General features: G+C 29.6%; 1 protein-coding gene across 1 annotated transcript in view; it reads right to left on the bottom strand.

The window, feature by feature from the left end:
• Taf5 (TATA-box binding protein associated factor 5) overlaps positions 1 to 27764 on the bottom strand; it is a 72615-nt gene that overhangs the window by 5429 nt on the left and 39422 nt on the right. The window contains exons 11-18 of the mRNA XM_085823362.1: positions 21887 to 22006; positions 21642 to 21787; positions 20579 to 20716; positions 14391 to 14472; positions 10162 to 10273; positions 7582 to 7695; positions 5202 to 5256; positions 1487 to 1609 (exon numbers count right to left, since the gene is read on the bottom strand). Coding sequence (XP_085679488.1) covers positions 1487 to 1609; positions 5202 to 5256; positions 7582 to 7695; positions 10162 to 10273; positions 14391 to 14472; positions 20579 to 20716; positions 21642 to 21787; positions 21887 to 22006 — 890 coding nt within the window. The remainder of the gene's footprint in view (positions 1 to 1486; positions 1610 to 5201; positions 5257 to 7581; positions 7696 to 10161; positions 10274 to 14390; positions 14473 to 20578; positions 20717 to 21641; positions 21788 to 21886; positions 22007 to 27764) is intronic.

The raw sequence follows: 27764 nt of genomic DNA, 5'->3' as shown, positions 1-27764 counted from the left end.
TCGTAATTCACACTTAGAATGGCAATCATTAGAAATGATATGAAATGTCAAATGAGCAAAATTAAGGACTTTTAAGGATCGTACGAACCCTGATTTATGTCTATATTTATACATACATTTCAGCTAACAATCTTTTAAAGTAATTGACACTTTAACTCTTTAAGCACGAAGTCTTTCTGTTCTTGAAGTGCTGTGTTCATGTATTATTTCTTCCTTCATACATATAAACATATATTTCATTGTTTGCTATACTTTTAGGTGAAGATAATGATTTTTTAATTAATGAAGGTAAAAGTAAGCAATTTATTTTAAGACTGTTAAGTATCCTAAGTTGAAACAAACGTCATAACTCAGAATGAGGCTATATAGATGGTTATATATAGAATATAAAAATTTATGTATTCTGCAAACTACACCATCTCTTAACCTTTTAACTGTCATGCCAAAAATAATCTCGGGCACAACAATGGTGTTCCAAGATGTCACGCCCAAGTATTACTTGAGGTAATTTTTTTTTTTTTTTTTTTAATGCTTTGTGTTGTTATACCCGAATATATATCATATGTTTATTTCGGCTTCAATTCAACAGATGGCAGCACTTTACTGAAGGTTTTAAAGGATAGAGGTTTCTGTTCAAAGTGCACTACAGTTTTTTTTTTTAAATTAAACGGTAAACATTTGATTTTTGCAGTAAAAAAATTGACAATTTATGTACCCAAATCATCAAAATAACTTGATAGTTAAAGGGTTAAGGTGTTTGTATGCATACTAAATCTTTTTATTCCTCTAAAAGAGATAGTAAAAGCATTTTTTTTCTAAAATTGTAAATAATGGACATGACATGCCACTGGATTTTAGATCATATTAAAAATTTGGTATACCATTTAACAGACTTCAATAACAAAATATATTAATCCTTAAAATTAATCTGAAACTCAAACTGAGCAGTGTTCAACATTTTACAGAAAAATATGGAAGTTACAAAAGTCAACACTGAAGCTGTGTTTGTACAGTGCACTAGCACATTTTTTCCTATTGTTTAAAAATATTGTCAGATTTAAAAGTAAATTTATCATGGCAGGCTGGCAGCAAAACATTTTGCATTACATTAAAAAAAAAAAAAAAAAAGATTTATAGCTTACACATAGTGGGAAATAACATCATTTCACCCTAGTCCCCCCATTCTGTGATAGAATTTTTATATAATTCAGCCATACAATTGTATTTTATGGTTATAAGGAAAATATTTTAAACATAAATGGTTACATGCTGCATACATTTTATATAGTAAATCATTTCTTTTCTGCCAACAGAAAAAAAAAAAAAAAAATTAAATAAGCAAATGAAGAAAAGAAACACAAGTTTTTTTTTGGGGGGGGGGTACATATATGAAAGCTAATAGTTAATAATAAAATCTTAATATTTCATTTTATAAGAAATAAGTTATTTAAATGATAAATAAAATTAATTATAAATGCATACATACCAGATGCTAAGACAGTTCCTTCTCTGCTAAAACACAGAGAATATATTGTATCAGTATGACTGTTTAATTCAGCTAATAAATGGCCATAAGCAATATCCCATATTAGAATTTTTTTATCTGAACCTAGAAGAAGGGATATAAGTGCAATTACACATCAGAATTAATATACATGTAAGAACATGGAATGTTATATATTATGTAATACAAATGTTACTGTGGCTGACACTGAACATGATACCATTGCAGTCATAGCTGTCAGAACACTTTCTTTATTCCGACAAAACATTTCTGAAGCAGATGCATGACAATTATATAAACAATGTTCAAGTATTTTCAAAACCTTTTGCTATTCCTAGAAAAAACGCTGAATGACTCCAAATAATTATTAGGACAGTCTCTTATATTAATCCAAGAGAAAAACTAATGAAATTAAAAAAAAAAAAAAAAAAGAGTAAATACGTTTGGACTCTATATTTATGCTTACCAAAACAGCATCTGAATTTTGTTCTTAATGAAACTTTCCCTTTTTGAATTGAATAATTTAAATTATACCTTTTTTCATTTTCTAAGCTTTAATGCTCTTTTTCTAAGGCACTTTTGTTCTTTTTAAATAGGGAAAGAAGATACATAAGATAAAACTCTAAATTTAATTTGCAGTAGTCCCTTCATCAATTATTTTTTGGTTTGGTTATTTCTCCGTTCTATCTGAAAAAGAGCCATATACTTAAATCTCTCTGAATTGTGTCATTTCAAAATTAATCCCTGTTATACAATTTTTAAAAGTGACCATGATGCATACACTTACATAACACAAGAAGTCTTAGGTCAATAACAATGCTAAATTTTATGAATTAAAATATTAATCAACCAAGAGAAAAAAGGTGAAAATTCACTATTCTTAATATAGCATTTTTTGCAATCTACACTCTTTCAACACTTGCTATGATGTAGACTGCTGTTGCTCATTCTCTTCAACTGCAGTGCTACATATGTGAAACCTACATAAGAAAATGCTAAATATCCAATACATCAGCCTCTCTTGCTTATATTGCTATGTTGTATTTATTAATCAGTGAAATTATATCTGAAGAAAAATGATAACCAAGCATCCAGCATCATCTACTTTTTCCATCTCATTCAAATGCTGTATTATCAAATGCATATTTATAAGAAACAGATAAAATATAAAATTAATATCAACCAACAGTGATAAACTACTTAAACATGAAGACAATAAAAAACAATCGAAACAAATCTTGAAAAATGAGACTAGAATAAAAGTAAATGAATATAAAATTAAAACAATAATTAATAAAAATAAATAACAGATGCTAATTCTTTGGTCTTAGGCAACCATATTACTATATTCTCCTTTAATTATTTTAATTATAACAAATTTAAATTACTTCTGCATTTTATCCAGATACAATTCACAAATGTGGCTCTGTTGGCAATTCTCTTGGCTACCACTTGACAAAGATGTAGGAATTATCAACTGTTATTTATTTTTCATTAATTATTATTTATTATTATTATTATTATTATTTTATTTTTAACTTTTTGCTTCAACATTTTTTAATATTGTTTTTCGATAAACTAGTTCATTACTATTCATTGCTATTAATTCTATATTTTATCTCTTTCTTATTTAACGAATTTCACAGCATTTTATGCAACTTTAATAATATTATTATATTTATTAATTAAACATTCTTCAATTTTCTTTGCTGTCTCTCTTTTTATATATACAGCATAAAGGAAATAATTGTAAAATTTCTAAAACACTAATCTTCAATCGTTCATAGATACAGCTAACAAATTTTAGAGTAAAACAAAATAACTGGTAAATATTTTTCAAACACTCATTAAGAAAGAAGTAATATTGTTAATACAACAAAAAAGTAAATAATATTATATTTAAAACAACAGCTATAAAATGCTTATATTTTAACATTTCATTACGTATTTACTAAATTACATTTTAAATTCATCTAGACAAAACAAACAACTAACATCAGAAAAGCAGCCTTTAAGATTTAATTGCACAAGTCTAGTCCCTTGAGAAAAAGCTTAATAGTTATATTCATCTTTTAATTACTGGCTTTTAAAATTTGCAATTTATTTATCATTTCACGTTGTAAGGATTATGTTAATTTTATTAACAGTTAAATTTTGAGTTAAACTTTCTTTCCTATCGTTTCTTAATTTCAGCTTACCACTTCCGGCCAAAATATAGTTTTAGAATCACGTTTGAATGCTAATGAGGAAGAGCGGTATTTAATAACCGCAAAGTTCTATTGTCTTAGTGAGAGAGATAGCAGATACTCTGGCTAGTGTAATAATAAATGGAGGATAATAAAGTGCAGGATGAATGTGTGATCTAAAAAGAATATGGAATTAAAGTAACTTACCCCCAAAGGATGACACTTCAAATAATGTGAATTACGAGAAATTTATTATATCCTGACATTGTGAAAATTTAAATTAATACTAGTATAAATTAAGAAAACATATCCAGACAGAAGACAATATACAGCAAACTACTGCAGCAGTAAGAATCAGTCTTACCATTTTGAGTCCTAACCTTTCGTGCACAAAATGCATAAAGATCTAATCTAAGAAATCTCAGTTCATCTTCGTTATACAAAGTTACATGATAACAAAATTCAATTTTTACAGCAAAAGACTTTAACTTGAATTATTATTCCAGTATATTTTTGTGGAAACACAAGGCCAATTCTAGCATCAGATGCAACATGTGCACGGGAATTCCTTTCGAGAACGTTTCAAGTCGTAAAACATCATTTATTTACCACAGAAGTCAGCATCTAGATCAATTTTAGTTGAATCTTCATATGACTTACCATTATTTTTTTGACAAAATGCATTCTCTTGAAACTATATGGAGATGGTCATCAGAAAGGCACGAAAAAGAACAAATTGCAGACACGCATCATCCCCGGTGAGGATGGACAGAAGCACACCCTACACCTTCGGAGTCTAGCAGCACAAGAGACAGAAAACGGGTTGTAGTGGCCAATCTCACTCTGTCATTGAGCGGTCGCAGTGAACAGACTTGATGTTGAATAAATGTGGAGGCTTGCCTGCACAGCTAGCACGCATCCACCTTTTTTAGGCTACTTTCTCTTAAGCTATTATTACGCTTAGCCATACTTTAGCCATACTTTACGCTTAGCCATACTTTAGGCACTTGATAGCTTTGCAGTCAATTAGCATTAAGGGACCAACTCTGTTAGAATTTTGATAGCTTCGGCTATATCTTTTTAGTTAAGATTAGTTTAGTTTATTTCTGAGTGTTGAAGCCCGAGTGTTGGTTTTATTGTACAACTCCAGGATGGAGTTTTATTAAACTTTAGTTGGAATAATAAAGAGTTGTTTCACCCTTCTCACTTGTTGTTTTCTACCTCATGAACTCAAGCGATTATTCGCTTACTAGTTCTTAAAATTCTTCACATTCATCTATAAGAAGTATACAGTGGAGAATATTACAATGTTTAACTTAACTACTTTCTATGATTTTAAATTATATCAACCTGTACTTACTTGAGTTAACAACATTGTTTCACTGTTTGGTTTCATAAGAAGTGTTTTATAAAATATTCACTAATTATTTTACACATATGTAAATACATGAAAAATATGCTTAGGGTATAGAAATTATTATTTTTAAAGATATACTTGGAAATATATTTACCAGCTGAAGCAAGAAAACGACCACAAGTTGAAAATGCCAGATTATATACAGTTCCCTAAAGTAAAATGTAAAATACATAAAAGGCATTGAAATTAATAATAAATGCTTTATACATTTGGCAAAGCACACTGTTGAGTAAACTATTACAATACTTTTCTCAGGGGGACAAGAAAATATTAGACTATGATGAATTACAGAATAGCTCTGGTAAATTCAAGATTTTTTCCAAAAGCCTGTATTTCACCAGTTGTGGACTTTTTTCACTTGTCACATATTACGTTGTTATTTAAAATAATTTGTTTCCTAATTTACTTTAATGATCATTATATTATCTTAATAAATGAAGATTTATGAAAACAAAGGAAGGAAAAAAATCAATTCAAAAAATTTAGTTAATGAACACTATTTAAATACATTTCTTCATCATTCAGAGGGTTGATGATGATAATAGCAGCAGGACTTGAACAGATCTTCAGCACAAGATTAGAGAAAAATTTCACATACACTGATCATGAATTTGTTTCAATTTTTATAATTTATATTCAGATGAAATTATACAAAATTTAATCAGAGCTTGAGACTGGTTCTTCTTAAAAGAACGTAAAACTATGCCTGTCTCTCTTAAAAATGAGTGGGTTTTCATTTAAAACTAATGTCAATTTAACTTTAGTTTTTTATCTAACTTTAATTTTGATACTAATATTTATTTAAATATATTATTTTCACTCTCAGTTTTATATATATATCACATGTAAGATACACACACATAATATATGAAACAACTAACATGAATAATAAGACTTAATAAAATGAAAAATTTATGCTCCACAGGAAATTTATGAAATTTGGAGAATTATCTGTTACATCATCCTAATTCAAAGTTCCTCACTGATAAATGAAAGAAACTCCCTCAAGATATGGTATAAATCATTAAAAATACAATTTTATGTAGATCAGACTCTTGCTTCGGCAAAACACAGTGAATAAAATAGAAACGATGAAAAGAAAAACATATTTTTTATAAGTTTTTCCTCCTTTTTATTATAAATTTATCATTCTACATACTGCATATAGTACATGCATCTGGCTATTCACATGCTTTAGATTTTGAGATGAAATAATATTAATAATGCTTATATATAATTAAAAATATGATTCTGATATATTGATGATAAATAAGGTTCTTTCTACATCAGGTACTTTTCTGTTATGCACCTGACACACTTTCTGGCCCCTGAGGAAGATAAGACAAACACAAGACATTTCCCAGTGATAGCACCATTTGAGGACTAAGTGTGCATGTGTGTGTGCGTGTTTGTAAGCAAGAATAATTAAACATGCATTTGCATATTACTGCAATAGTACAGACAAAATATGTGGCAGGTGCATAATGAAACAGTGCCCATTTTAGAATAGTAAAAAAATATGAACATTTTACTTCACATTTGAATTCCTGAATAATTAGAAACTGAAAAACACTAGTGATAGAGTATGAAAATATTTTTTAACACAGTAAAATTAGATATTTAAAATTATAGGTTTAAATGTAGTTTTAATTTGAATGGAAGAAAAATTATTTCAAAAGATAACCTTTTTTAAAATGTTTTCTAGTTGATAATACTATTAATCTGCCATTTTCAAATTTATCAGAAAAATATTTTTCATTCAGTTAGCTACACACTTAAAAAAAATTAAATTCTTATGCACTAATTTTAAATGCTACACTTTAGTTAACTGAATGGTGTAAACTGTCTACAAAACTATCAAAATGTTTTAAAATCATTAAACAATAAATGTTTTTCATATTACTTTCGAAAGATAATTTGCATTAAACTTCATATCAAAATGGAGAAAATAAGTCCATTTAAAATATGGAATTAAAAAAAAATCCTCCCAGAAGACAAAACATCAGTATAAAGTAAATACCCCAAAATAAAGATTTCATCTAGAACAAAATTTGTTTTTTTTAAACAAAATTTAAACAAGATTTGTTTTTTTAAACCATTAATCTCAAAATAAAAAAATTAAAACTGTTGAACTGGTTCATAACATAAAAACTACTCATACAAAATGGGAACTATGAATGACTTGCAATCCTCTTACAACACTCGTTGACCAATTAAGAATTATTAAAAAAAATTAACATAAAAAACTACTTTAAATTGAAATTAAAAAATAATCAAGTTATTCTGTTTTATGCAATTTTCTATTCCAATAAAAATATTAATTTGAAAAATAAAATTAAAAAAAAAAGACTGCTTATTTATATCAGCTATTGGTCTTTTTCCTTTGGAGGGAGAGTACCAACTGATTTTAACAGCACATATTTCATATTATATTTACATATTAAGAAATAAAAATATTTTAAAATGAAGCTTACTTTATGACCCGTCATAAACCGAACACAGTTCCCACTGGCAACATCCCAAAGCCTAACTGTACGATCACTTGAACCAGTAGCAATATAATTTGAATTTGGATGAAACTGAATGCACTAAAAATGGGAGGAAAAAAACGTATAATCCACTTTTTTCTACTGTTAAGCTACATTTCACAAAAAGTAATTTAAATTTTATTCTAAGCAGAGTAAATTTGTCACTGTTAAATGTGTCATCACTAGGGCAATACAGATCAGAGTCTTACATTCAAAAGAACTAAGACTCACAAATAGACATGTGTATTTACACTTGAAAATCACTGTTCTGGGATAATCTGCTATATCAAACAATACCAAATTACTCATTAGATTGGGTTTTAGAAAATGTTTAATTCTTATTACGAATTCGATAATTATAAATTTTTATGTTTGTTTCAGATCTATTTTTAAACTGTTATCAAATGAAAAAGCACAAAATTTTGTGAGAAGCATCATAACAAGCTATATTAAGCAGTTAAAAAGCATTCAACTAGTACTGCGTTTAGAAACTAAATCAAATTACCAGAAATAACAGAAAGAGATGAAATTATCAGATTATACACATCTATCTATCTATATAGATAGATAGCTATAGAGATATTTCCGTTAATCTGATGGTCACACGATGAAAAAATTCAAAGCCTTTTTAGAATCTATACTGCTGAAAATTTAAAAAAAGATTAAATTCAATATAAAATGTGTTTGCCACACTATGGCTTAGTTTTCCTTTTAAATGAAAGCTATACATCATTTCCTATCCCCAACCAAGCATTTCACAAACCTTTTATAAAAGACTTAAAAAAATGTATAGATAAGAAACGTAATTACACGTACATTGTTAATCATAATGATGCCTGAATAATAATAGAAAAAAAATCTCAATTCATGTTAGACTAATTTTGGATGAAAATTTAATACTGACTTTGAAAAAATGCACATTCATTTACTGCACCGCACCAGAAAACACACTCCAGACTACATTTACTATTTTTCTCATTGCAGTAATTATTAAATATTAATTAATTTATTGCACATACTAAGACTTTCTGTAGAAAGATAAATACACTAACAATGGCTGTGTATCACTACTGAATTAAATGTACTGTTGTTATCTCTGAAAACAGTTCCCCCCCCATGTAAGTATTTATCAATTAAAAAGTTTTTAAAGTTTGTCATTCTATTTCATTCCTTATTTATTGAAATAATAACTTAACAGCATATATTTCTTATATTAAAAAAAAAATTCCACTGCATTAAAAATGAACAGATGTTGAATGTATGTTTTCACACTACATCCAGATGATGCGTATCTGCTGGACATATCGGATGCAATATAACGTAGCTCCAGTAAGTCCATACGAAAATCGGCCCAGGAGGAAAACACTGATGTTGCGACAACACGTAAGGCCACTTGAAATAAACTCAGTCTCATTCCATATAAAGTGAAAGTGGTTCAACAATTAGTCCTCCGTAACATTGGGAAACGAGTTCAGTTTTATGAACGGTTTCATCATTTCCTTGTGAACAATTCTGACGATATATTGAACTATGTTTTTTTTTACTGACAAGGCTTGGTTTCATTTATTGTGGACACTCATGCATAGAACTCTTGTTAATGGTAAAGTAAAAATTCACATGCTCTTCATGAAACTCCGCTACATGACAAAAAACTTGGCGTATGGATTGCAATATCCAGGAGAAGAATAGTACGCTCCATATTCTTCAGAGAAACAATCAATTCTGATCGTTATTGTGAAGTTGTTTACAAGTTCATGGGAGAATTAACAGAGGACGAAATTAACAATGCCTGGATTCAACAAGATGGCACCACTGCACACAGCTACTAACTGAAAGATGTTTTCGGAGATCGAACCATTTCAAAGGGTTTGGCTGCCTCATTCTCCAGACTTAAGTCATCTGGATATTTACTACTGGGCGATGCAAAAGCTAATATTTATCGACAGAACCACCCACTCACTCCAAGAATTGGAAACTGCTATTTGTGACTCCATCAAGAACATTCCACACACACAACTTGCCAGAGTCTTCGAGAACATGAACAGACTTATGCACACACATCTGAAGGCTTGTGATGAACATTTCCAACAATTACTTTGAGGTAAGTGAAAATTACATAATATTTTTCCTACTGCATGACATATGTATAGTTACTTTCTGAACAAACATGCCAAACATCCGAAACATCCATGCCTTCTAAAAGATTTGAACCTGAGCCCATCAGTGTGGCAGTCAACATCGCTAACTAGTATAATAGCTTAGCTTTAACTGCAATGATATTTAAAATACTGTATTTTTAGAAATTAAACTACCAAAGCCATATGAAAAATGTCCTACAATACTATGACATATTGGCCTTACCTATATTTTCCTTATTATTTTAAAATCTTAAATTTAGAATATTTTACACTAATGTTTAGCATGATTTCTAAACTTTCTTTTATAATAAAATAACACTGAACCTCTTTTAAACCATATATATATATATATATATATACATACATATATAACCTTGAAAGGACTTACATCTACATCAGATACATGCCCAGAAAATATTCTAACAGGCTGATGATAATCTGTTGCCCAGAGTCGAGCAGTTCTATCATGTCCACAAGATGCAAAATAATACCCAAATGGACTAAAAAAGAGAAAAATTGATACATTTTTTAAAACACTGTGCATGCTAATATAAATACATTCAAAAGTACTGTTTTGGAAAACAATAAAGAGACCTAAACCACTCATTCCTTATGGAAAATTTGTTTATATAGTGCTTAAAAAATATTGTGTATCATTTAGAATCACCTTGTATATAACAAATGAAATGTTTGTTTTAAATATTAATTCTCATAAATTAAGTAATAATAAACAATATCCTGTTAATTTAGATAATGCTTATATTGCATTAATGTAACAGGATAAATGTATAACATTATAATATAACACATAAAAAAGCTATGAATTTTACCCAATTCAATTACAATTTTGGTCATTAATTCTAATTAGTTTTTTAAATTCTAATTAGTTTAATTTTTCTAATTAAAGTTTTATTAATTCAATAAATTTCATTTATTGCTGAGAAACTTTTCCTTTAAGTAAATGCTAAAAATTAAAAATAGGGAGATTTGGTGATCTACTGATATTATGAAAAACTAGGTGAGTTGGCAGCTGTTCTGCAGCATAAACCTCCATATGAAACTGAATGGTATTGTACATAATGTAAAATCCATTTACTCTCTAAATGGCTTTTAAGATGTTGCATCACCAAAAATTTTTGAGAACTAATTTCTTTTTAAGGGTAAACAGCATTTTTAAGAAGCAAGAGTATTGTCACTGAAGCAAAAGTTTATCATTAAGCCTACCATAATTATATCACAAAATTATATATTGTACCTTTATCAAGTAAATAAATAAAGTTTCAATAACTGTGAATGACTCAACTTAGGCAGTCATATAATTAAGAAAACTGGTGATTTCTCATCTATTCTTTCGGATAGCCCTCGAGGCTTTGCCATAATCACACACACACACACACACATCTATTCATCCAAAATAAATTTAAAAGCAATTGTTTTACTTGATTTAAAAAAAAAAAATAAAAACCTGAAGGGATTAGGATTTTAATGGTCATCCAAAAAGGCTCTTTTAAAGTTTAATATGGTTTATCAGTAGAGATTATGAACAGAGGTGGCCCAGATGGAATAGATTACATTTTATAGGATATTAGAAGAATACTAACATGGACACATATCTTCCGCATATTTGAAAAGTGAAAAAATTGCATCTAATTCTATAAAAGTATTTAATATTTTTAATTACATTATCGTGCAATCAGATTAAAAAGTAAAATACTTCCTTAAGAGCATCTAATGCTTTTAAATAGCTTAGTTTGTTAACCCTTTGACGAATGCTACATTATGTTTATAATCTTTTTAACTAAAATCTCTAGAAATTGAATATTATGATTCTAGAAACAAGTAATCTATAAATTAAAAAAAAAAATCTACTCTTGCTCATTGTTCTGCGGGTGGTGGTTGCAACTGTGAAACCAGCGCGAATCTAGGGCTTTGAAACTTACTGAGGTAGTAGGGGGAAAAAAATTACCTTTTCCCGTGCGCTTTTCCAATAAATGACGATTAAAAAAAAAAAAAAAAATGTAAGCAAGAATTGCATTATATGTAAATTTTTTACATTATTTTACAAAGTAAATCGTCAGAAAAAATTAAAAAATAAACATTTATGTAATTTTTCTATAGCAGTGAAAATGCAAGTACCTGCATAATAAGGACATTCAGATAAATGGAAAAAAACTCAGTAAAGTAAGGATTAAAAAAATCTCGGTTTTTTTTTGGGGGGGGGCACTGTTCAAAGCATGTTTTGTCTTTTTGGCACATGCATAGACCCACATTGCACATTTCGCATATGTGTCTTGTTCTATGAAGTTTCTTCCTTGTGTTACAAAATGTACACTGCCTGAATCTTATAAATTTCACTGGTATATGTCCAGCATTATTTAGTTTCTTTTCACCTGGCACATGAAATTTGTGGTTTTTTATGTTAATGCGAGGGCTTGGTCTTTTTGATTTTGGTACAGATAATTCGTTTCCCATTCATATTTATTTTATCCATATTCCAGCCCAAAATATTTAGAAAATATTTTAAATTTAAATAAAACTTTTACGCAATTTCTATTTTTAATTATAGCAAAGCATATTTACATTAAATTTAAACCACACCAAATAGCTTATAAAATCACAATACTAGCATGGGAAGCAAGTGTGCTGAGGTCAGAGTAAAGTCTCTGAAAAAGAAAGACCTGTTCACTGGGCAAGTGTATATATTGTTTAGCAATAAAATAATTTTGTGGTTTCAAAGACCCTTATCTATATCCAGGTAAAAATAAACATTCCTATTTGAAAAGTAAGCAAACACCATTGTGAAGAGCAGTGGTTTCAAGGACTACTGAGCCTTTAGCGGATTGTGAGCATTGTGACACAATGCTCTAGTGGCACAGTGTTCCTGCCCTGAAACCACAAAGCAAATACCATATATATAGATAGGTTTTTTTTTTAATATATGCAGTTGAATTATTGCAATTTGTTATTGTTCATGATAGAAATCCATGAATGATGTGCAATGGATAACTTCTGAAATTTAAAGTTGTTTATATTAACAAAAGGAAGTTATTTTATCTCATTGAAAACAAATTTTAAAAGAGAACCAATTTGAAGTACTAAGACTTAAAACATGTATGATTCTGCAGTCATTTTGAGTTACTTAGAGGTAAAAGATCAGTAATCAATTGATTTTCGCTCAAAAATATCGGAAAGAAGAGGAGAAAAAAATTCGAAAATTGATGGTTTCAGGGAGCGACCACCGCCCGTCAAAGAGCTAATCAAGAACAGACAGCAACAAATTCGAATGAAAGGAGAAACAATAGATTTTAAATCAATGCAAAATCATGTTTTGAGAAGAATAGCCTTTCAAGCTAAAAAAGTTATGTATTTTAAGAGTAATATTCTGTTTTCATGAGGTTTATTTCTTTGGTTCCTTTGATATTAATGGATGATAGTAAAAAATAAACGTAACATTTGGGTTTAGCAAGAAATATCCAAAAATGATATAAGGAATTATTTTTATCAGTACAAACATATTGCTCAAAATACATTTAAATGTATATGGAAACTGTACTTCTTAATAATTATACTCATTTAATTTTTTTTTACATAAACATTAAACACATAAACATATCAGACTTCTGCAAAACAAAATTTTTACTGAAAACTGTAATTTGTAGACATAAAAATTGCACATAACAATTTGCATCAAGTATAAAATAATTTGCATTAAGTAAAAAAACTAAACATTACATTTTGGCAATTTAATTCACAATTTTTTTCTCGAGATGAATTTTACGTATTTTTATTTTTTACTTTCATAATCAAGTTAGTGTGACTGAAATATTTATTATTAACATTATAAATTGCTAATTATGAAATGCTATTAAAAATCTCATACGCATAAAAAAATCAATGAAATGTAATATTTTCATGAAAGAAGCATTTCATTAAAAACTAGACTAAAATTCTCCCTACAGATCATATATATTTGCAACATCATTTTGAAGAATGTACTGAATGAAGAAGGGGAAAAAAAACTGATTCAAAAGAAAAAGTTTTCCCATCACTTCAAACAACAAACAGCATTCATTATTTACACCTGTAATAAGAAGCTTAAATAATACAAAAAACAAACAAAAAAAAAAAAAAAAAATTTTCTATCAAATACATCATTTTCTGAAAAAAATTATTCATTACTTTTCAAGTTGTTGTTTTTCAGTAGTGTTACATAAAATCTATAATGTTGAGAAACACTGTGCTAAATAGCTAAAATATACTGAGATTTTAAAGTTATATATTTTCATCTTCAAGAATGATCATTGCACAAATACAAGAGCAATATAATAAAAATGAAAAATTCGTCATGTTTCTAGAATTCTTGTATTTAGTTTGTGTGATCACTGATGTTGAAATTTATACACAGAGATGATGTTATTTCTGTATATAAATGGTCTTCATAACTAGGCAGCAATTTGTTTCATGCTAATATTTTATAATGCAAACAAGAAGCCTATTACATCAGTTCTTTTCACAGCAATAACTTATTAAGAAATACAAAACAAAGATATTTAATAAGATACACAGGAAAATGATTGAAAAAATTTCAATTGCATTAAACAGAAAATTAACATTCACCTAAATTTGACATCCCAAACAGGAAAACAATGACCTTTATAACAAACAACATTGGTCCAAGTCTGCAGACTCCATAAACGAACTATAAAATGACAAAACAGGAATTAAAATTATATATCATATTAATAAATACAATTAATTTTAATATAAAAGAGCAATATAAAGAAATTTTACTAAAAATACACATCCCATATTGACCGCCCAGTGATGCAGCTGCACCACAGGTCCGAGGTTCAATCCTCAGGCTCGGCAAGGTTGACCCAGCCTTTCATCCCTTGAACGGGTCGATAAATTGAGTACCAAGTTCGCTTGGGGACTAAATACCGGGGGTCCTGCAAAAAGCTGATCACATGCTCATGGCATATGCTGATGCACTCCGGGGCCCAAGGTCAAGAAAGCAGATTTCGGGGTACTGCAGGCCATGGCCAACTAGGGCTGTTGCAGCACTGAGTTTAGATTTTACACATCCCATATTACATACTAATGTACCACAAAAGTACCTAAAGACAAACTCATGCAAAATACATAATAATGTTTCTCAAGCACATCAACAGTTATTATTGCTGTGCATATATAAAATGACAGATATCTATGAAAGCTTTTAAAATTAAGTGATTTCTAATATGATTCAACAGTTATAACTCTTGCGATAGGTCAGAGTTTTCCCGAGGCAGAAACAATATCTGAACTTTAATAGGGATTCTTTCAAGAATGGCCTATCACTGAGAGTTTTCATTACGTATAGAATTTTTACTCAAGTTCCAATTTAAGAAAAATAAAATTATTTAATATAGCCTCAGATTATGAATTAAGTAAATTATTTCTCTGTGATATAATTAATAATTTTTGAAATAAAGTAAGAATGTCTACTAATGCTTCTTACAAAAGAGCACTCACAGTAGCATGCATTTGCTTACTTTTTCTATCACTAGAATTAGTAGCGTTCCTTTGCAATTAATTTTTGAAAACTATAATTGATGTTATCACTCCCATACACCATAATTATTCAGAAGTAAAAGTTCAAAAAACATATGTGAACAAATATGCTTTAAAAAATGCAAACTGGGTGCATAAGCAGATACACTATGATGAGAAGTATGACTGAGCTGATTTAATGAAAATGCACATAATTCATGCAAAAAGGCATAAAATGACACTGAGAGAATTTAAAAATGAAGACTAACAGAAATATCTTTCAGACAAAAAAGAGTTTTCGCATGGAGAAGAATGACCACTCTTTCTCTCTTTCCCCATGAAATTAAAGGATGCTATGAGTAATGATGTCTGCAAATTTTTAAATGAGTTGTAAGCTTAGAATAAATACAAGAAAGATAAACTCTAATCTCTGGATACATAAACCGATATCATCAAGTTCCCAATATACTACTTTCCATAATAATAGTTCTACAAGAGTCTGTAAAGCTACGAAGACAGCTGAGTTGAAATGCTTAATGCCTACTCATTAACAAAATTTAACAAATGTCTCTCGCTGCTGTACTTCTCAGATGTTGTCATCCAGATCTTCTTGACACTTTACAAATGTCTTATATGCTATCATAAAAATGATATCACATTGTGTGAATGCACCAAATTCTAGCAATTTAAGAGTGGCTAGCTTCAAGATAATGTACTGCTCTCCTTGCGAACTAAACTGGAAGCTTACATGTGGCACAGGCAGAAAGCAGTTCAAACATGAAACTGCTTTCTTCCTTCATAGATAGTGAAGCTAGAAGTTAGCTGGGATTATTTTAACTGAACTTCAGAGAGTAAGTAATTTCCATGTTCATAAATATTTAAATTACACAGTTCAATGGCTTTGCAAAATCAAAGTCCGTTGAAGAAACACAAAAAGCACATTTTAAAATAACACCACACTTGGCTATACACAAAAACAGTGCACAGTTCGCTTTGTCAAGATGATTTATAAAAATCACAAAACAAAAAAGTGAGTAAAAAAGATATGAAAAAAATACAAAATATTTACATTATGTACATCACTACCACCGTGGGTTGTGGTGGATTGAACGTGGGCGTTTTACAACACTCTCTTGAGTGAGATCGTAGGTAGTAAGATTTCTTACGGCAGAGTATGGAGAATTTTGCATACTCGTGAAAAAATTGTGTGCTGTGGTCAGAATCTGTTCCTGAATTGGTAGAATTTTTAACTCTTCATAGAGCTGCGAGTTTCTTATGAACCAGGGAGCGTTTGTAATAGATCGAAGTGTCTTGTTTTGTAACACATTCATCTTCTGTCTGTCTGTTTTCGTTGCTGTAGCCCAGGCCAATACGGCATACAATAAAACTGGGCGAATTAAGGTGATATAAAGTGTTCTTTTAATCTTTAAATCCAATTTAGAATTTCGTCCTAATAACGGGTAGATGGCCATGAATGCTGCGTTAGCTTTATTGGTTGCGTAAGTCACATGATCATGAAAAGAGAGAGTTCGATCAATATGCACTCCAAGATATTTGTAAGAATTTACAACAGGAATTGGGATACTGTCAATTTTTACCTCAATATTAAGCGGGAAAATTTTTTTATACCGTTTGTAAATCACTATTTTACGTTTAGAAGGGTTCACTTTAATCTTCCATAGCTTGCACCATGCATCTATTTCATTAATTTGGTACTTCAGCTTGTCTACAGCATTTTGAGGGTTCAGGGAGTTAGTTAAAACCACGGTGTCATCAGTAACTTTAAAACAGTTGAAGAGAAAGACTGAGGCATGTCATTGACAAAAATGCAAAATAATTTTGACGAAAGTACGCTTCCCTATGGGATGCCTTTGTACATTACTTTCTTGCTGGAGAGAGAATCACCGCATCTAACTTGAAAAGTTCTTCTTTTGAGAAATGAAATAATCAGTTTTAGAAAGCTATTAGGAAGTATGCAGTTTGAAAGCTTGTACACAAGTCCTGCATGCCACACTCGATCGAAAGCTTTTTCGAAATCGAGGTAGCATGTAGCGACTGCGGTCTTTTTCTGGAAATTTAGAGCAATATATTCTATTAAGTTTAGGATTTGGTGTGTGCTACAATGGCCTCTCCTAAATTCAAATTGGTTTTCGTCAATAATTTTCAATCTTTCAAGGTGAGTAGTCAAACGGTCATTTAAAATTCTCTCGAAAACTTTTCCTACTGCTGGGAGTAAACTAATAGGTCTGTAGCTTGTGACTTCATGGGGATTTTTTCCTGGTTTTAGTATCGTAATTAGAATTGAATGCTTCCATTGCTGAGGGAAATGTGTGAGTCGAATGCATGTGTTAAATATGTTACAAAGCAACACAATACAGTTTCTTGGAAGTGCTTGCAGAGCCTCATTGTTTATGTTGTCGTACCCTCTTGCCTTCTGTTTATTGAAGTTTTTAATAATGCTTTGAACTTTGTTTGGAGAAGTGAATTTAATGAAGTTAGAATTATGCCGGGATTTTATATTAACTATTTCTTGCTTAACTTCTTCCTCGTAGAGAAATAAGCGGTTACAGAGGTCATATATATAACTTTAAAACAGATCATGGTTTAACAAATCATAAACAAGACACAATAAATAACCAATCAAAAATAAAATAAAATGGGATTAAGTTTCAGAATAACTCGGACCTGGCTGAAAGCTAATGAATGTATCTGACGTGACAGAAAGCTATACTTCTATTAACCAATAAGAATGCGATTACAAATATCTCAACAATACCATTTAACAGATTCTTTATTTAGATGCTTTTAAATTTTTATATATATGTAATATATTCAGGAGCAGGAATTTTGATGACGTCGAAGTGTTGATCCATCATGTCTAGGAAATTGGAGGCAAAGGCAGATTAAATCTTCAGTTCTATTTTCAGTAACATGTTGCGGCTACACACAAGTCAGCACATTAAATGTGCTTGTTAAAAAAGGTTTACATTTTTTATATATTTGCAGCAAAAAAGAAGCAGCAGACAGACTGCAGTCCAGCTAAGGCAAAGCGTAGAAAGAAAGTGCGTAATGTTCAGGATGAAATCTTAAGTCGAACTGAGTTAGTTTTGGTTCTCAAAGCTTTTTGATTGGATAGTTAATATTGCTGTAAAATTATTATTGGCTGCTTGAGTTTTAGTTCAATTTACATCACCAGAATTACATAAGAGTCATAGGACATGGATTTTTCTCGAAATGACGCAGTGCAAATAGATGTTGCTATTTTTAGAATAGAGAAGGGAAATTAATTTACGCTGCTAATTTAATCTTTCACATATTCTTTATTTTTCTTACACATATATATGGCTAATTATACTTCTTATGAGAAATTCTTATTTTGTTCACAACTTTTCAAATAATACAGCTATTTTAAAATGACAAAAGGTTTCAATTCTACATAAAATTAGCTTTAGAATTATGTACAATTTATTAAATTTGGAATAGAAATTTCGAAAATAAGATGATATGATCAGAATACATACTTTTATGAGATGTTGCAGAACGTTCGCTATAAAAAGCACTAATGGCCGAGTAAAAAGTCACAGAATACAGAACAATTGACAGTTCAAATCTGAATGAATAGCTAGGCTGCATGGAAATTTTCTGTTTTTTCCCCATGAGTAACATAAATATGTGAGGGTTTTCCTTAAATAGTCCTCCAAGACAATCCTCCCTTTATGTAGATAGCTCTCACAATCTTTGAGGCAATCTAATTCAATTTCCATATATATATATTTTACCTACAAAGGTTTAGGACTGAACTGATTATAAATGAAGACGCATTATAAATATTAACATGCTTTTGCATATATTCCTACTAATGCATGATTCTTTCGCATGCACAAGAAGTACTATGTATTACATCTATGGAAGTTACAAAACTATACATACATATATATGATATGAGTATGGTATTTAGATGTCGATGATGTTATAGATATACTCAAAGAGACTGAATCATGATGCAGATTGTTCGATTATGACAATACAATATCACAGGTACATATTTTAATTCTTGATATATATGGCTAAGCTGGTCCAAGGGATGTATCTGTTTATTACCAAATTTTTACATTTTTTGATGCATTTGCAGTAACTGTATATTCTGACATATAATACACACCTATAATTTCAAACTATATTTTTTAATTTTTAGGTATATATTCAGCATATAGTGTGCACCCTTTTCTTTATGAAGAAACCCAAAAGATACATGTGCAATGCTTTTATTTTTTGTTCAGCCATTCAAAGATTTCCCCCAATGATATACTGAACTGACAAATGATAAGAGGAATAATATGTGTGTGGAGGAAATACTTGAGGTAGTAAATAATTCTGGCAACAAGGAGGGTTGTATTCAATGCAAATATGCACAAGAATGTTATTCTAGGGTTTCGAAGAATTGCATTAGTTTCAGTTGCAATATGGTTAATCTAGTGTTCATTTTGCTAGTAAGTATGACTCCTGCCAAACGAAACTAACACATAATGTTATTCTAGGGTTTCGAAGAATTGCATTAGTTTCAGTTGCAATACAGTTAATCTAGTGTTCATTTTGCTAGTAAGTATGACTCCTGCCAAACGAAACTAACAGATTGCTGGTTTTAAATGCCAAGTTATTCAATTTGTGAAAGAAAATGGAAATCATGCTGCAGCAAGGCTGTTTGGTGTTGGTGGAAGCTCCACACGAGTGGAAGAAAAAATAAATCACAATAATTAATTTGCCAAAGAATAAATGTGCTTTGCATAAAGCAGTAATGAAACTGCCCAATGAAAAAAAAAAAAAAAAAAAAATTGGACCTTAGAAACACGCTAGACTGGATTAACTGTAAAAAGAAAGAAGTTACATTTATTTGCCTTACAGTCAGCAAAAAAGAACACAAATTAAAGTGAAAACTTTAAAGCAACTTTGCATTCTTTTGCAGTTTAGGCCAGCATCTACTACACTGGTAACTAATTTGGAAGAAAACAAATAATATCACTAACAGTGCCCTTGGGCAACAGTTAACAGTGTTATTCATTATTTCAATGAAATTCTAAAGGGATAGGAAGAAACTAATATTTTCTTTCTTATAATGTGAGGAAAATTTTATATTTGAATAAATATATAATATGCATTTGTTTATTCAATACAGAGAATAAAACAGAATTTTAGCCTACAGTTTATGCAACAGAAATAAGCAAATATCTTAACTGCAAGAAGCTCCTTAAATAAAAAAAAAAAATGATAATAACCAGTAGAGTCTTCCGAACATGACAGCAGTAAATTTTTGTCTGGACTGAAACTTGTAGAATATACAGGACCGCTGTGTCCTATAAGAGTTCTCATATCGATTGCATTCCTTTCATCCATCATCCTATACAATACATCATCTACATAACAAAGAGACACATACAGATTTAAGAAGCAGTATCATACAATAAAAAGAAATTTCATAAATTTTTCTATAATTATATTATAAAAATTCAGAAATATTTGAATAATTATAATTTGAAATTATTGAATATACTCAGAAAGTTTTACATAATTTGAAATATTTGCATTACTACTAAACCAGAAATAGATTTTAAAACAGAATCCTTTTAGTTTCAAAATGATTACTTTCATAATTCTAATGGCTAAATAACAAACTAGTAATGTATGCCAAATTTAGCCCATCAGAATATCTGAAGAATAAATAAATTTGATAACATTAGACTCAGCAAATAAATCACAGTTTAACAATTCACTATTAAACAGAATAACACTTTGGAAAAAATATAATACGATTTATTGTTTTACATGCTTATTTATTCAAAAAGCTAAAACAATATTTGAACAGCTATTTTTACAGCTCCAAAAATCTTTAAATATTGATTTCAATGCACGTAATTTATATCAAAACACAATATTTACAAATATTAAAATTTTTGAACAGCATTTGAAATGCTATAGGTGTTATATTCATCAAGGCCTTTTTTTAGCATTATCATTTTACAAATTCTATAAATCTCATTTCCATTACTTACAGAAATTAAACAATTCAAGCTAAGATTAAATATTCACACTGAGGTTTGGAATTCTGCATATCATAGAAACAAAAGATTTATGTAAGCCTCTGAAAAGGATGTATTTGGCATGCACATATATAGACAGACAGTTAAATACATTCTTCATAATCTATTAGTTTTATAAACATTAAATTAAAAGAAAACTTCAGAATCAATCTTCAAAACTTTCTTGAATGCAATGATTAAAATAATGTGCAATAATTAAAAATAATGAAACAAAAAAAAAAAAAAAAAAAAAAGGCCTTACCAGCTTCTTTATCAACTTGTTCAAGCTCTGAAGCTGGTTTCATAGCTTTAAGTTTATTTGTATTTAGGCTCCAGATCCTTACTACAGAATCGGAAGCACCGGCACTTAGAAGACTAGAATCCTCACAAATTTCAGCACAAGTTACACTTCAAAAAGAAAGCATATGAAATAAAATTATGATTTAATGCTGAAAAACAAATATTATTTAAACAATTTCTATAAAAGAGAAAAGCACAAATATTTACCCCTGATGAGAATTTAAAAATGTATAAAAGCATATTGATGGTAAACTGTTAGGTCCAAGGCGAACTCTTTTAAGGGCTTCTCGCATGGCATTAACTTTGTCTAATTTGTCAGCATCTCTCCTATAAAAATAAAGAAATAAAACCAAAGAGTAATGTGTCAAATTAATTTAATACAGGATTATAAACTTCTACAGTTTACAAATTTATTTGAAACAACAAAAAAGATTTCATCACATTTCTTGGCGATACATTATCAACAACTTAAAAAGCATTTTTCCATAGTGTATATCACACTACAACTTCTTTCAGTAACTTTTGTCTCATTGGCTACTGTATTTTATGAATTAAGATATTCTGTAGAAATAACTGTTTGGAAGAGCCGTAAAATGGCTATAATTATTTTGCATAAATCCTGCATTCCCCTTCCCTTTCTTTCCTCAGATTTTGGGTTTACAGTCAGATTACACATTAAACTGAAGCCTTATCATCAACTCTGGCGTTATTCTTTACTGTCCGATCAAATAAATGATAAATCTACTTTTTTCCCCAGGGGTGGGGGTATTTTGAATTTATTTGGCATTTCTTCATTTGTGTGTCACTTTGATTGTTAACCATTATTTTATTCCCCTTTAAAATGGCTTTAATTTGGAATTGTTTGAGTTGCTAATTTGTGAATTTTTTCACAAATGTGCCAAATACATTACTACTATTGTGATGTCATTAAAATTCCAATACTGTAATAATAATATCTGAAAATGAAGCATGTATCTTCCCACTTTTTGTTTTAAAATATCCGCCTTTCATTCTGCAATTTTTTTAAGCATAATTTCAACACACTAACCTGGAAATCTTATCTGAATTAACGACTGGAAAATATATCAAAATAGCATCAAATACTGCATACATGTAACTTGATAAAATTGTAGAAAATGAGTTAAAAACTATATTACCAGTATTTTAGATCAGCTTACAAGGATTACATTAAAGAATAACACAAAAGAAATATATATGCACTTTGCAACATATATAGATATGGTAATATAATATCTCATGATAAAAAAAGAACCCAGAATAAAATCACCAGATTTTTTCTACTATAAAACACTATCAAAATAAACACAAATTTTTAAGTAAACACATTCAAAAGATCCCATATTTAAAAAGTTTAACTATGATAAAATTTACATGAACATAGTTTTATGGTAGAATGTCACTTGCTTTAGGCCATAGATGGCCCTCCATACTTAAGTAAGCAAGTAGGTTACATATGTAAACTCATTTCTCTTGTATAAATAGTAAAATTTTATAGAAGTTACTGACCAAAATGTCCATGTTCAGTTTGATAAAGAATGGAAAATTTTGAGAACTATAGAAGCAAAAGGAATAAAGTTACAAATATCTTATGTTTAGGAACACCTTATGAAATAAGAAACATTGAAAAAGAAGAAATGTTTTCTAATTCTAAGCTTATTTAAAATTATATTGTCCCTCCATTGTCCATCAGCATCAATTGAAAGAATATCCCTACAAGTAACAATGTGTGAGATTTAATAAAAAGTGAACAATATACTCCCCCAATGAATAGATCTCTATTAATTAAGGAGAAGCTAAACCATTTAACAACTACATATTTTATTATTTATGAAAAAATTTACTAAAAGCAATAAAAGCTTTTATAAATTGTGTGTGTAAATAACTATAAATGAAAAATAGCTTAAATATGCAAAATAGCAAAGTTATCTTATTTAAAACACTTAACCCTTTCGAGCCGGGTAGCGAAAACGCGCGCTTATCGCTGAGGCCGGCAGTGTCTTCCGCGAGCGTCTCTCCAGGGCCGGGGACTTTTTTGCTAATCCATGAAATCCATGAAATTTCCTAATCCATGAAGCCTAAATCCATGAAATTTTTGAAGTATCAATGCATTGTTTAATAATGCTCTATAGAGTATTTAAACGGCTTATGCTTTATAGATATTTTTATATATATACTTTAATTACCTTATTTCTTGTTTAAATGCATATTTTATACATTTTATTTTAATTACTCACCATTTTATGACTTTTAACATTATAATCTGAAAACTAAATATATTACTTAAAATTCTCTTTTTGTATTAAAAATTTTAAAACAGGGATCTACACACAGTCCTACGTTACATTCCTTGAACTCGTAATAACTCATTTGCCGTTTTGGAGGATTTTTCCGGGAATGTGAACAAACGAAGCATCGTCGTCTCATTTTCTTATCAGTCTCTTCTGAACAAAGTTTTGGAAAATGTCTTTCAGTTAATCTTTCAGAATCAATATCAGAATATCAGAATTTCAGAATCAATATCTGAAATATTTTGCATCATTTCTGCTATTTCATGCTCTGTTAAACATTTTCGACGCTTCGACATTGAAACGGTAAAAACAGAAAGAATTCACGTCTAACAAGATCTAATTATTTTCTAAAAACTGAACTGTAAACGGAAATACTCAACGCTTTAGCGCATATAAAACTTCTACTTACAATAAACAACTACCACGTGCGAATAAAGTGCAATTTAAAGAGACGTCATAAATCACGCCATTCGGAAACATTTAGTTCCCCGTTTGTTTATATAATCAAAAACACGTGTATGTGAGTCATGCTTCTCTCATTTCAAGTAGAAGGTCTAATGCACATGTATCTGAAACCATATGGACATACAGTGCCATCTTGTGGCAGAAATTATAGTTTGAAAAACGCTCCAAAGTACTGGCACAAATACGTGACAGTCGGTAGAGAATGGAACAATCCTCTGGCACGCCTGCGTGTCGGCCGGTAGGTAAGTGCGTTCGTTGCTGGCACGTATACGTGACAGTCGGCGTGAAGGGGTTAAATCACACTAAAAATTGTATAGTAATTTAGTATATATGTTAAGTGCTAGAGTTCTTCAATTACTAACTTTTCAATTGTAGTAGTTATGATGACCAATATTATTTTAATTATTACCAATACTCAACTGTTACTATTACTTAATATAATAATTATTAACATTAATGATAATTATTAACATTTTATGTAAAAGTTTACAATAACGGAGTTCGTACACATTTCTGCACACGGAAATTAAGTACTTTTAAGGACCAATGATGAAAAAAATTAAGGACCTATGAGCAAATGGGAACTGAATAAATTCAATTAAAAGTATTATTCTATGCCTGAATTTCACATTTGTAATGCCAACCTAAAAAGAAAATAGATCCCTAAGTAGTATGCATTATTACTAAACATGAATTAATTAACATAATTATTAATAAGTTTGAGAATAAAATAAACTTTCTGCAATTTATCAAGTAGCATTAAATATTTTACACTTATAATAGTTGGACATATTTGTAAGAAGGTAAGTGACATTTATGTTTTACTAATAGTTAGCTTTATGTTGATTTCTTTATGTCTCATTTTGTAACATACTTGGTCAGTCTAGAGGTTTAGAGGTTCCATGCTTGTGTAAATAGCAGGTATTAGAATTTATTGTCAAGCGGCATAGGTTAAAATGAGAAGTAAGATCATAATCAGCATGATTCATAACAAAAGACTGAATGTTGTCACGGCTGTCGATTGTCCACAGAGATACATGCTAATTCGAACAAATCTGAAAGTCCTGATGTAGGCACGGTTTGCAAGTGTTGAAATTTAATCAGGCTCTGTTTAATGCAGTTAGTGTCATAGCTTTGTGTAGAGTTCCAAAGGTTGTAACCCAGTTAATATAGTTTAAGATCCTTACAAACCATTAAAGTGCCAGAGGTGATAAGTTGTTTTGCATTATTTTAAATCTCACTAGATGCAAAGAATAAATTTTACTTGAATTTTTAAATTTTTGTGTTATATCTTGTGACCACAGTGAGTATTAATGAAAGGCAATAGCTCTCTTTAATATGTAGAGATATTTTTTAAGGGTAAGCAGTTAATTATAAATTGTTAAATTAGGTAATTAGATAAACTTAGTCATTAGGGATTTACATGGCCTCTATTAAATTTTATTTTTTAACAATATTTGTTAAAAAAGCCCTATTAAAACACAATCTAATAGAATTTTACAGTTTAAAATACATGTAATTTATGACATTGATTCTTAAACGATATTAGGATAATTACACATTAAAAGTTAAAAAATATTTATGTTTTGTAACAATAACACTCAACAAAATATTTATCCATCATTTTAATTAAAAGCCTTCCCAAACATTTTGGCTAGTTTATATCGATTTCATTCTCTTTAGGCATCTTTTCTAACAATCAGAGATTTGTCTCAATATGCAAACCAGTGCTCTCACTAGTTTCTATGTGCTTTATCTTCTAACTTATCAACCTCTCCACAATGTACCTATGAGGGTTTACTTGATCTGGTAAAAGTCAAATAATCCCAAACCCCAGACAGATGTGACGCAAATTATTCCTATGTCTGAAAGTAACTACATCAGAAAAAGGTTTAAATAAGCCTTTTATTAAAAAAAAAAAAAAAACCTTAGAACATAAAGGCATGTTCTGATGCTAACAAAATCAATTACAGCTCACGGTGATGTAATTAAACAAGAGCAGCCATATTCAAACTAATAATGTGGCCTAGTGATCAAAGATTATACAATTTAATTTTTATTTAATCTGGCTCAGTAACTCTATCATATGAGGAAATAGAAATAGGAAATTATAGTAAAGGCTGAAATCAATAAGAATTGGGTAATTTACATAATAATAACTGTACATATCTTTGAATAATAATTTTCTTTATGTATTCAGTTTCTTTTTTCAACACATTTCCTTTCCATTTTAGAATTTAATTAAGAATTTCTGTTATTTAAAAAAAAACACTAAATGCACTTAGAATATATAGAAAAAGTGGCTAATTTTATTTCTTTAGTAATATGAATATTCAGAAGAAATATGAAATATATATAGTAAAGGCCAGTTACAGAGAAGTGGCAGAATTTTTAGAATTTAATGACACACAGAAGAACAAAATCTAGAAATGGCAAAACTTTTAGAATTTAGAGCAGGCATTGGAAGCAGAATTTAAAAATGCACTAGGCAGCAGAATTTAGGATTCACAGAGATTGCATCAGGTAGGAAAATGCCTAGTGCCTGCTCTGTGTTATGATGTATTAAGACATATTAGATGAATCTTTTAAATTTAAGTTTTCAATTTCTTTATTAATAAAAAATTCCCTTTTTATAATGCCTGCCCAAATGATAAAATTAGAAGCATTTTTGATATTTTCCACGCTTGTGTCTAGTGATAAGTAGAGAAAAAAAAAGGGAAGATAAACATGTTAAGAAAAAGATTCTAGTATCAGGAGTAAAACATTCAAATATTATGTTTTCAATGTTCTTCCAGACGTTCTCCAAAAAGTAAGAAATTCATCGCAAACTTTCTATAAAATACATCCATGGAGATATTCTTCATTTTGTCACATGTTTCTCGAATCTTCTAAAATCGTGGGTCTATAAAATCTTGCCTTCAAATCCTTCTAAACTTTCCAATCTGCAATGTCTAAAATACTAAAGAAAAATTATCTCTACAAATTCTGTAACAGCAAAAAGCCAGAAATATTTTGGAAAAAAAAAAAAGGTGGAAAAAAGTGTAAAATTAATTTTATAGAGAAAACTGATGCATTTTCTGAGAATTTTGAATATTCTGAGACAATTACATGAGAAAAATGCTTACTATGAAGAAAATTAAAAAGAAGACATTTTTATTTAACCTTTTGAAGACGGGATGACCATTATAGTGGCCATAGAGTCCTCTCTTTGAAAAGACGGGGTTGTCCACTTTAGTGGCCATGTCTTTTTCCCCCATTTTCCAGGCTAAAAAGCGGGGTGAAATGTCAAATTTGACGTCCCTGGGATTTTA

This window comes from Stegodyphus dumicola, chromosome 9 (genome assembly GCF_044657685.1).
Source record: "Stegodyphus dumicola isolate Sdum_Otavi_A_Nest chromosome 9, ASM4465768v1".
In the NCBI taxonomy this organism is placed as follows: domain Eukaryota; kingdom Metazoa; phylum Arthropoda; class Arachnida; order Araneae; family Eresidae; genus Stegodyphus; species Stegodyphus dumicola.
The sequence above is the reverse complement of the archived record's forward strand: the minus strand, read 5'-3'. Positions and strand labels throughout refer to the sequence as shown.